At 35.2% G+C, this 12,800-nt stretch overlaps 1 protein-coding gene across 2 annotated transcripts in view; it reads right to left on the reverse strand.

Annotated features, from left to right (window-relative positions):
• Positions 1 to 861: 861 nt before the first annotated feature.
• Positions 862 to 12,800, reverse strand: part of hsd17b4 (hydroxysteroid (17-beta) dehydrogenase 4) — a 58,706-nt gene continuing 46,767 nt past the window's right edge. The window contains exons 20-24 of one of the 2 annotated variants that reach the window (XM_041232610.1): positions 12,427 to 12,513; positions 10,336 to 10,425; positions 7,691 to 7,829; positions 2,966 to 3,093; positions 862 to 1,471 (exon numbers count right to left, since the gene is read on the reverse strand). In XM_041232610.1, coding sequence (XP_041088544.1) covers positions 1,382 to 1,471; positions 2,966 to 3,093; positions 7,691 to 7,829; positions 10,336 to 10,425; positions 12,427 to 12,513 — 534 coding nt within the window. In that variant the 3' untranslated portion in view covers positions 862 to 1,381. Of the gene's footprint in view, positions 1,472 to 2,965; positions 3,094 to 7,690; positions 7,833 to 10,335; positions 10,426 to 12,426; positions 12,514 to 12,800 lie in introns of both variants that reach the window. The other variant, XM_041232602.1, reaches the window with a different exon arrangement.

The raw sequence follows: 12,800 nt of genomic DNA on the forward strand, positions 1-12,800 counted from the left end.
ACTACTACAACCCACAAAAAGATCTGACCAAATTCAATGTGAAAAATGTGCAAAAATGCAGAAAATCAGACAGGGGGCAAATACTTTTTCCCAGCACTGCACATGACATACACTGTACTTGATGTCATGTTTTAAAAGGTATGTGTTGCTGCTTTTCGAAAACACTTCAACGTTATCAATATATATCATAAAAAATAGCATTATGAATATCTCATAAAAGACACCTGATTTTAAGTAGATTTATTCTTCCTGTTAGTTTTGTTAACATTTAATTCAACTTTTCAAACATTAGACAGTATAAACTCAGTTATAACATGTATTTTTTACACAACATTGTAACTTTAAAGTCTGCTTCAAAGCTACTTTCAAAATGGCTGCTCTAGTGCACTAGGGTTTAAGATCTGTCCACTAAATCAATGGTTCCCAACCCTGGTCCTGGGGACCCCCTGTGTCTGCTGGTTTTCATTGCAACTGAGCTCTCAATTACTTAACTAGATCCTTAAACTGATAATTTGACTAATTAGGCATTTTGAATTGTTTTCAGCTCTTAAACAGTTGCAGATTTCAAGTTAGCTATAACATTGTAAGTAATTTGAACTCTGCAACTGTTTAGGACCTGAAAACCAGCAAACCAGCAGACACATGGGGGTCCCCAGGACCACATTTGGGAACCACCGCTCTAAATCACCACAGGAAAAGCGATTAAAAAAAAAAAAAAAAAAAAAAGTGCTCTGACTTTTCCATACCTCAATGGATCATTATTGCTGTGTTACCTGTTTGACAATGTGGGCAATAATCCTTACACTGTCAGTGCACTAGAGTGGGCATTTTGAAAAGAGCTTTGAAACAGACTTTAAAAGGTTTCTGTGTAAAAAGCTTCAGGATGTTAACAATGAAAAGAAAAAAAAATTACTGGTACGTTATTGAAGCATTTGTAGCACATGTGACAGCATTTTTGTTTGTGGATGCTCCACTCCACAGAATGTAATGAGGAAACTGGAATTTAACGAAAGATGTTGAGTTTTAATTATTTCTCCATGTTAGTGCCAATTGGCTGCTAGACTTTTTGCATTTTAACTGTATTCCATGTGCATTATGGCAACAACAAAATACAAAATTGCCCAACTATATAATGTAAATTGGACTACAAGCAACATCTATATTGTATAGAGGTCTGAAATTATTTATTTTCAGTTATGACATTTTTAATTGAAGGTTTACAATAACAAAAAGAAAGTGATGCTGTCCTTTCTGATCGGTTAGTCAAGCTGATCATCTTGGTTGGTTACAGTGCAATTAACAAGTACTTAACACAAATCTATTTAACAAAAGGCAGGAGAGTTTTTTGCCAGCATCCGTAAGCAGTAGTCATAGTGTAGTCTCACAGTTTTGCATAGTCTTTCAGGATGGTCTCCAGTTTTTGGCTCAGCATTATATTACCTTTCACTTTCAACTTTCCTGCAAAGAATGCCTGCGGAATAAAAATGTAATGCTGTTTAACAGGTATCTTCAATGATTTCAAATGTATTATTATTTTTTACATGTAACATATTACATAACTCACAAATAATGTGGGAGTTTTCTGATACAAAAAAATAAAATAAATAATAAGTGTGTTGCCAAGTCTTAAAGCTAAAATGATACATTTGTATATATTTACATTTCTTTATACGTATATGTATATTAGATCCCTTTACAATTAAAATGAATTCTGTTAAGAACATATTCAAGTGGTAAATCCCTGTACGTGTTTTTCAATTGGAAGCTCTTCTTGTTAAAATGGATTAGATTATAAAGTACACACCATGTAAAACAAAACATGTTTCTGGTCCACAACAGGTATTTGCTGCAAATAACACCTTTATAAAATGGCAGAGTTAGCCAATGAGATAAATGCCAAGTGCTTCAACCTGTGTAGAAATCAACGTAGCCTGGAACTTTCAAAACCATTCTGCCTGATTCACTTATTCTGATCTTCAGATTGTGCCTCAAGAAAAGCTATTACTCATTATTGTAAATTATTAAAAACTTTAACAGTATGTCTTAATTGGAGAACTGATAAGCAGCCCACAGCGTTAAACGTATACAATAGATAACCAGTGGGAGGCTTGCTCTGTGCTTAAACAACCTCCTACAGTCAAATGAATCATCTTGGTGTAGTCTGACATATAAAAGCTAAGCTTTATTACACAGAAAAGGTTCTTTTGTGCATGCAGAACACTGCAGAATAAAGTATTGTACCTAAACCAAATGTATTTCAGTACTAGTGGAAGTCTCATAATTAAAGTGTCTGATGGGTTTGAAGGGCTCCCTCTACTCGGATCCACCCTGGGCTTGTTGTAAAAAGCATTCTTCTGGAAACAGAACAATACCCTTATGAGACTCGTAACAGAAAAAGAGACACATCTGTGAATACTTCCAGCTATCATTTCTGAAGCAAACTCCCAGTCGACACAAGTCTATATGCAATATATGGAGTTAGTATCTTAAGATTTGTAATTTTAGATCACAAGACCAACAACAAGAACAACTAGAAATAAGATATTTTGAGAACAAACCATTCCCAGGGGAATAATGCAAGGAGAAAGGCATATCTGATTGAAGGATTGAAAAAGTAAAATTGATCTATGAAACATCTCTCATTTATAAAAATTTTCATCTTCTGAAATTGACAGCACCTGAAATGGTTATGACATTTTAGCAGTTTATGTAGTGGTATGTGAATGCTGAATGAATACTAATAATTCATGATTTTACAACCCGATTGATTTCAACATTTTATGTAGCAGTTTTAGGTATTTTTGTAAAGATTTTATCCATCATCTAAGTTTAAGAAACACACGTACGATGTCAACCAACGAAATAATCTACTGCCATAACAAACTACAATGTGGTTTCTATAATACCTTGTTAATTCAAAACGTTACCAAAGCAAGTCATTTAAAAAAAAAAAAAAAAGCTTCACCTTCTGCGGATTGAGCCTGCCCAGAACAACTTCCATGAAATCTTCATCAGAGAGGCTAAAAGTCACATCAGCTTTAGCTTGAGGGGCTCCTTTATACAGTGACCCTGACCCATTCTTCAGATCGATAGCTATCAAAGGAATACATGGCATTGTTACATTTACAGCAAATGTTATAAATTAAGCTTACAGTGTAATAAAACTATTAAAAATGAAAGATGCCGTTCTTTGACACAGTATTCACCTCTCTTACAATAAGGCAGGATACACTTTTATCCTGCCTTTAGCTTGGCATTTGGTACAGTGGCATTGATCAGAGGTGAGTGAGACTACTTTTTAAACTGACATAATTTGCAAACACAATAATGCACTGTTTAACATGTTATCTAGGCTTTGTTTCTTTGCATATTTCACAAAGTCATGACAAACTGTTAATTTTAGAAAAGGAACAAGGAGCTTGTAGAACGAATATGTTCTGGACCTTGCTGTAAAAATAAAAAAAATCCAAAACTACAACTAAGAATTGAGGATTATCAAAAGAAAATACAATCAATTCTAGTAAAAGCCAGAAGGAAGCTAAGGCAGTGGAGTTATTCCATTGCCCAGAGCCATACAGTACTTAAGGTAATTGTTTTATATCCCTCTCAATTATTTATTTATTAGATTTCTGTGTTTACTATCGCCCACCTGAAAGGGGGGTGGTTTTAACTGGAACTGAAGGCTGTAACCAGCCTGCATAGTCTTGAGCGCCCAACTGTCGTCGGTGCTGGTTTGCCAGTATACTAACTGGGAGACAGGGGTTGAAGGCTGCTGTAGCCCTTCAGGGATGCTGAGCCTTAGGCCGCGCGGGGCGCAGTCGCGAGACCCTTGGAGACCCTCAGAGCTACGGAGGCCTAAAGGCAACTTTTATATTAAGCTCAGTATAATCCTATCACCTGACGGCGATACCAATTAGTTGATGGCTATTTTCAAATTGAAAGAGAACGTGGGTTACAACAGGGGCCAGGATATTTCTGCAACGATGTCATCCATCAAACTGAAGAAGTACCTAGGTCACAGATGTCACGTATTCAGACTGAACAAATAAAACACTCTTGCCTTGTGGAACCTCAAGGTGTTGCTGCTTTGTGACCTTCACAGAAAAATTTTAATTTTACACCTTGTCAAACTGTTTACAAATTCTACACTTGGATATAGCCTGATGATAACGACTGCTACTGCATATCTCTCAATAAAACTATGCAGTAGACACATGCCTCAAACTAAACACAAATCTATGCTACTGCTACAATTTGTACAAAATCCTTCAAAACGGACACCTTGCAGTTTCTTAAAGTATTGTCCTTCAGAATATTCCCACGCCTCGTTATATCGCTCCTCGCTATACTGCCAATTCAGATATATCGCATTCCTGGGGAGTTGGCTCCCCATTTTTACTGTCTAAGTGTGTATGCCTTCGCTGCAATATACATAGGCACATAAATGTGCGTTTTATTATGTATTGCACATCAAATAAAAATATACAAAACAAAGCATTAATATCGTACTGTTACTATATACGCATGTATTGCACAAAAACACAAAGCAAATTACATACGGTATCTACTTGCTGAAGCGGTTTTTATTTTAGCCAATGAGGTGTTCACGTGTGGCAGCAATGCAACAAGCCTCCTATGTTGGGAATAAATGCAGCGGGTTTGGGCATTTGAGAAAAGAGAGGAGGATTCATGAAATTTACATTGAAGACTGAAGTTGATGAGAAGCAAATTACCCTCCACAGTACGAATTAAAATGGTGTGCTGCTTTTTGTACAAAAAAATAAGAAAAAAGCGGGTTGCGTAGAGGACTTATATTGGACCCTGACGACCTTGATAAAACGAGGGAGTGGTTGTACAGTATTTGTTAGCCTGTTTGTTTTTCTATGGGTCTCTCGTTATATCGCGTATTTATATTGGACCCCGACACCCATAATATATTGAGCGAATGGTGTATTAGGTTTATTTTGAAAAGCTTAGGTGGCAGAGTAGAAAGATCCTTGGGTGAAAAAAAACAAAAAAAAATCTAAATCTAATCAAAAAAGCCTCAAGCACATAATGGCTGCTCAATGCTTTGTTGAGCACACGAGACACTTTAGTGCCTAATAATCACTGTGTCGTTTGAAAATACAGCCATTGCTTTGTAATGAAACAGTCAAAACATTTGCCATTTCATTGTTTTATTCTCAATAAAGTGTTGTGGACCATTAAAGAGAGTGCAGTGAAGACCTTTGTTTTCAATTGATCCTCCCATTCACCCGTTTAACTACCTGAGTGAGTGCTGCTTTGTTCTTGTGTTTTTTTTTTTTTTTTTAATTAAAAAATCCAAAGTAATTTCATCTCACCGAAATGCTTCAGCAAGAAATGCAATTTTCATATGATCAGTGAGACTTTGAGCCACAAGGCAAACTGTTGTCATACTTTGAATTAGAAAACACTCATTTCTTCCACCATGCACATCTCATTTTTTGCAATGGCGTCTGATAAACACCAGTCCGGAGCCCTCTGTCTGTCATGCCATTAGAGAGATATTCTATTTGCTATTGGAACTGAGCGGGTTTGCTGTGTCATTGACTGTTTCCTCTGTATACTTCCAAGATTACAATAATAACACCCACCCCTGGGCTCAGTACAAGGCTGGTGGAATCTGCATGTTGTTAGCAAAAGGGATCAGATGTTTACATACATACATATGTGCATTTGAAGGCTGAACTGTAAATGCGAGTCACGTTTGATTCTTGACCTTTAAAACCCTCTCTGGTGCAGGAAATACTAGCCAAAGGAATGCAGGCATGGATTTTCTAAAGCAAACAGACGTGTTTTACACATCTAAAAACCCTCCTGAATAGATATTCTGTCTCAGTAGACTGGAGTAAGGCAAGGGACTGTGCTATTTAAAAAGAGGGACTGCAACAGCATTACACTCAAGTCAGCGAATGCACAGCATGGTCCAAAAAATAAAAATCTTTATAGTGGTGTTAATCAAACGATAGCGAATGTCAGAGTACAGTTTACTGCCTTCCTGCCAGCTGAAATTGAACTGGGATTTTTACTGCACAAATGCAGCACAAGGAAGTCAATATGATGAGGCAAAAATGATAAACATTTTAAAAGGTATACCAAAATAAAAACTAATGTTGTAGGGTAGAATTTTATTTATTTTAAGCAATGCAAAAGGAACTGAAGCTAATGCAAACTGAATGTAGAAGGACAACAATGCATCAAACTGACTTTTTTTTAGGTGGATAGATACTCACATATTCATACATTACATAAATCTCAATGTCAGCTTATCTTCAGCACTTCCAACTACAGAGGCACTCTGATGCATTTTTATATGTTGTACACTTAAAGTATATTATTTTTTCACTCCAGGGTTTTTTCTTCAAATGAACCATCTGAATCATCAATATGTAAACTTTGACTTGAATTAGTTTTGAAAAGGCATATATATACACTTATATCTTATTTTTTTGCATATTATAACCATGAGTTGACATTTCTACAAGATTTAGTGATGGTAATAAGGGGCGCAGTGCATTACCCCTGGCGAAACACAAAAAGGACAAATCATTTCATCCTGTATAGATTTTTTTATTTATTTTTTTAATCCTTTCTTGGTTGGCTTTTTAATTGACACCAAGAATATTACCTGGAAATGCCGGAGATGTACACGACTGGAATAAAATAAAAGTTAGTCAGATTATTCCTGGGCCTGTCAATTTCTGCAGCATATCTATGGCACCAACAATGAGAGAGGGTGATGTGTCATAGATTAAAAGATTGGACAGCAGAGCCGAGCAGGAAAATTGAATAACCTGTCAGGGTTAGGCAAAATAAGAATGATAAACACTGCCATCGACAACCCTTTGGACTGAATCCGATTGTGACTTTTAGAGGAACAGTGAACAACAACAAGAAACAATAATGAAACGGACAGGCACACAATGCTATCAGTGTTAAATGAAATCTGTCAAATCCCAAATTTTGAATGGTTTGCTGCTAGAAGAAATGTCAGCAGTTTAGTGGTGCAAGGCTGACTAAACTATTTGAAATATGCCACTTTGGTGGCAGTCACCCAAGAACGCTTCCAAATGTTCCTTACTTGCACTCTTCAGCATAAATTACCATGTACCAAGCTCTCCCACTTCCACTTCAGTGGGAGACTCTGCAGACTTATCCAATTTTTACGATTTGTATGTATCTTAACATTTAATTACCATGTTCTACTTTGAACGTTTACCAAACAACTGTTAACCCCTGTTAACTGTTAACCCCACCTACTCAACCAGACAAAGACAGGAGGTAGAGCTAGCCCAGCTGGAAGGCCATATTGTCACATGATTTTTACGGAATGAAGACGGCAGTTCAGCATAGGACCTAAGAATTCCCTAGAGATGTGCAAAGCCATGTACAGCCAGATTTAGAGAAGAATGATCAAAACAATACTGGAGCAAGAGAACCCAGAACCCCTTAAAATTGACTGCACACTAGAAAAAGCCATCAAAAAGTAAAGAAATGTAAATGTGAATAATTAGACGACATTCACGCTGCTTAAAGTACTTATTATTCTATGAATAACATGGACATTTGTAAAATATACTCCTTGTACAGTACTTCAGTTCAAGAACACTCCTAAAAGAAAATATTTTGACTTCATATAAAATATGAACAACAGTTTTGAATTACTTACTCCACTGTGCTGCATTATTTCCATCTTTCGTGATTTCCCATTGAAAGACAGCATTCACTGTCTTTACCAAATCTTTACCAACATCTTTAATGCGGCGGCCAATCTCTGCAAAGACAAGGTCACTCTGGAGACCCCCAATCTGCTAAATAAAAGGCATATATAAAATTATATAGGACTGTCAAGCGATTAAAAAAAAGAGAGAATTGCAATTAATCTTGAGATTTAAAAATTAAATAGCAATCATTAATCTTTAAAAATTAATCGCGTATAATCTTTTGTTTTAATTAATGATTTTACTCTAAATCTCTCGTGTTTTATTACTGAGTCGTGTGCTATTATTATTATTATTATTATTATTATTATTATTCAAAAAATAACCCAGAATAAAAATCCTAAAAATTTCTGGCTCTTTATAGTTTTATATTTATTTACAATACAGCATTTGTTGTAAAATAGTTTGAACCAACTGCTAAATCACAATGGAGTCAGTTTATTACTCACCTTACACTTATCAGTTTCCTTTACTCAAACTGATGTTTTTCATTGCTGTTTAAATAATAATAATAATAATAATAATAATAAACTATATAATAATAATAACTCTTTCATTAATAACTTGAAATTGCCTAAATAAAACAAAACATTCACCGAGTAAGGTTTAATCCTCCATATTTGTAAATACAGTTTTAAAATAAATGTGGTTATTGAAATAAAACAAAGCTACAATGTTAACATGTCTGCAGTTGGTAGCTATCGAGTGCAACAGCACTGGTTATAGTGAATAGTGGGGTAGCTATGAATGAATAATGGTACTGAATTACTAAAGAGAGTGCTCTGTTCATACTGACAGGTTTCATGTTGTTGTTGTTGTCTGTAGCTGAACAGCTACTAGAAAGTGTATTTTGAGAAGTGAAAGCATGTTTAACACACAGGCGGTACAGCAGACTAGATGCACTTTTGTGATACTAGAACTCGCTTTGACAGTAGACAAGTAAATCTTTCTATCTAATGAACCGTCAGTTTTTAAATAAACTTCCCATTCACAAGTCCTTCAGTTTGAGTGGTTTGCTACATAATGTGGTTCTGTGACCGATTTTATGTTTAAAAGATGACTATACTCAATTCAATTGGAGAAGTTAACGAATGTGTGCGTACAAAAAAAAATGTGCCAGCCAGAATCTGATAAAAAAAAAAAAAATATATATATATCTATATATATATATATATATATATATTATAAAAATATTTAATATACTATTTATTTATATATATATGATATATTACGAACAATACAAAGATACATAACATATATATTAATATATACACACACACACACACACACACACACACACACACAGTTACCAGGTTTTTCACGATTATCTATGCTTTTAACTGTATAATACTTAATATTTCATTATATGACACGTGTACTTATATAAGCTGATACTCATAAGTGAATTGCATTCAAAAATTTAATTTTTAAATGAAAATGTAAATCTTGTCAATTTCAATGAAATGGTCACCCAAAGCAAGAGGATTTCAGTCTAAAGCCCAGGTCAGTTAAAAGTCTGAAATGAGTATAACACGGTGTTAGAACACTGGTCTATGTATAAAACTGTCTTTGTTAGATGTTCTCTGAGATAACTAGCATGTTACCTAATTAACCTTTTGTCACCAATTATTGTTAACAGGTGAGGGTCCATGATTACTATAAATATAGGCAGCATAGGCACAAGTTTGTTATTCCTGAATGTAAGGGAGAGAACATGGCAAAATACGCTCAGTTAAGCAAAGAAAAAATGAAGGTCAATCTAAGACAAATCACAAGAACTTTGCAAGTGTCTGTAACTGCTGTGGCCAAGATCATCAAATGATTTCAAGAAAATGGCACTGTAGAGGACCGAATAAGGTCAGGCAGGCCAAGGGTGACCTCAGAATCAGAGAACAAGTTCATCTGAGTCATAAGTCTGCGAAACCGGCGATTAATTGCCCCTGAAATATAAGCTCAGCTAAATCCTACTAGAAGTACAGATGTTTCAACATCAACTGTTCAGAGGAGATTGCGTGAAGCTGGCCAAACTGGAAGAATTGCTGCAAAGAAACCATTATTAAGAGTGCAGAATAGGAGGAAGAGACTTGGCTGGGCCAAAAAACACAGAAACTGGAAGTTTGAGGAGTGGAATTCGGTCTTATGGAAAAAGGGTTTTGAAATACTTTGAAGGTGAGTGGAAACTGGCGAGTACATGAGTTCTGCATGTGTGGTTCCCAATGTCAAGCATGGAGGAGGCAGTGTCATGGTCTGGGGTTGCTTTGCTGGTGACAGAGTTGGTGATCTTTACCAAGTCCATGGCAAGCTCAACCAGCGTGGCTATCATAGCATACATATCGGGTGGAACAGACAAACCTAAAGTATCTTTAAGAAATCACTGGAGAGTGGAATCTATAAAGCATGGAATCGAGCACTCAGCTACGAAAAGCTTTTTTTGGCCTATTGTGGTTTTTGAAGCAATAATTGCATGTTTTCAATCAATTTTTGGTTTCTTTTCATTGTTCAAATACAAAAGACTTATTAATTAGAGCACAAATACAGTTCTGGTTGTGTGGGATTATAAACAAGTTAGACACAAGTCAAAAACATGTCCTACCATAGATGGTTCCTTAGCTGCAGTTTTATCCAGAGTGCCCTTCAGATCTACATATGCTCCTGCTAAAACAACATCTCCAGTCTCTTTAATCTACAGAAAAAAACAAACAAAAAACACAAACTTATATCCTATATATAATTATGGTACAGGTATATAGCACACATATATATACATATATATAATATATATATCAGATATATATATATATATCATATATATATATATAGATATATATATATACATATATATATATATATATATATATATATATATATATATATATATATATATATATATATATATATATATATATATATATATATATATATATATATATATAATATATATATATATATATATATATATATATATATATATATATATATATATACACACACACACACACACATACATACATACACACACACACACACACACACACAGAGTTGTTTAGAAGTATTCACCCCCCTGCAAAGTTTTCACATTTTGTTGGCACCTGAGCGTACTCCATGACACTTTCAAATTACTTTACATGTAGAATCTACACAAACTAATCCACATTGATAAAGTAAAAATATGCATATAGAATATAAATAAGTAAGATTTACAAAGAAAAACAGATCAATAAAGAAAAACATCTTAGTTGCATAAGTATTCAACCCCTTTGCTACTGCAGCCCTACATCAGCTCAGGTGCAAATGATTTATTTGAAAAGGTCACAAAATTTGTGAAATGGTTTCAGCCTGTGTGTACTCAAAGTGGTTTAACTTGTAGATTATTTCCCTCAGGTATATAGACTTTCAAGCTGCAACTCACATTAGTGATCCAACAAAGCAACCATGAAGACCAAAAAGCTTTCGAAACAAGTCAGTGATAAAGTGGTAGAGAGGCACAGAGCAGGAGAAGAGTAAAAGAAAGTTTCAAAGTGCTGATTATCCCCTCTTCGCACAGTGAAGTCCATCATTAAGAAGTGGAAGATGCAACATACCACCCAGACTCTACCGAGATCAGGTCGCCCTCCCAAACTGAGCAGCCGGGCAAATAGGAAACTGGTTCGGAATGTCACTGAAGCTAACAAAAGACCTTGAGAGATATGCAAAGTTCTGTGTCTGAGATGGGAGTCAGTGTTCACACATCACCAATAAGTCAGTCCCTACACAAAGCTGGCCTGTATGGCCGGGTGGCAAGAAAGAAGCCATTACTCAAAAAGCCTAATCTTAAAGCACATGTGATGTTTGCGAAAAAGCATGTAGATGATACTGCAGACCTCTGGAAAAAGGTTTTGTGGTCAGAGAAGACAAAAATTGAACTTTTTGGTTTTTTTCAACTGTCAAGCATGGTGGTGGCAGCACCATGTTATGCGGATGCTTCTCTTCAGCAGGGACTGGGAAGCTTGTCAGGATAGAGGGGAGAATGGATGGTGCAAAGTACAGGCGAATCTTTGAGGAAAACCTGTTTGAGTCAGCAAAGACAAACTGGGGAGGAAATTCACATTTCCTGTGAAGAATGGGCAAAAATGCCATCATCCTACTGTGCAAAGCTAGTAGAGACCTACCCAAAAAGATCAGCAGTAATTGCTGCAAAAGGTGCTCCTATGAAGTACTGACTTAAGGGGCTGAATACTTATGCAACCAGTAAATTTCACTTTGTACATTTTCTTTGCACGTTTTGCTGACATTTAACCTCCTCCTCATAACAGGTGTTCAGTTTAACCACTACTGATATGAATACAAAAAAAAAGTCAGTTATAAAAACTGTGCACATATTATTTGTAATTCAACAAAGTGTGACATTATTGGTAGGGTGTGAATATTTATGCAAACGTCTGTCTGTGTGTGTATGTATGTATGTATGTATGTATGTATGTATGTATGTATGTATGTGCACGTAATGTCATGTAATGTTTGGAAAAGTGCAATGTTACATAACAATAACTATGCAAATAAATTCACAGGTATTTATACAGATATAAAAAGTCAAAGGTGAATCATTATTTTATTTTAATGCGAAATACAAATATGGATGCAAAATGACTCAATATTATGTGGACTATGAATACATAATTAAAAAAATAGTAAACTTTCTACTAACTTTTGTTTGAATGTGGATTCTGTTTCCTTCTTTCCACATTTCAGTCTGCAGTGATTGTCCTGGAATGACTGGTTTCACAAAGCGTACCTAAGAAGTTCAAGCCCAGGTGAGTAAAAATCTACACACACTTTAGAATAAAACATTAGAGGCAATGCATTTTCTTTTTAAAGCAAGTACAAAAGTAGCTCTACACATACTGGCAAATGCCTTGAGATAAAGTTACATTAAATAAACTCTACTGGTCCACACCTATTATAATTACACTACATATCTGTTTCCTCTTCAGATATATATTTAGAGTGAGTCCAGCAGTAAACCGAATTTTGCTAAGTTTCGACCCTCTTCGTTACTTAAATTATGTTTATTAATTTAAT

Source organism: Polyodon spathula, chromosome 2 (assembly GCF_017654505.1).
Source record: "Polyodon spathula isolate WHYD16114869_AA chromosome 2, ASM1765450v1, whole genome shotgun sequence".
Lineage (NCBI taxonomy): Eukaryota > Metazoa > Chordata > Actinopteri > Acipenseriformes > Polyodontidae > Polyodon > Polyodon spathula.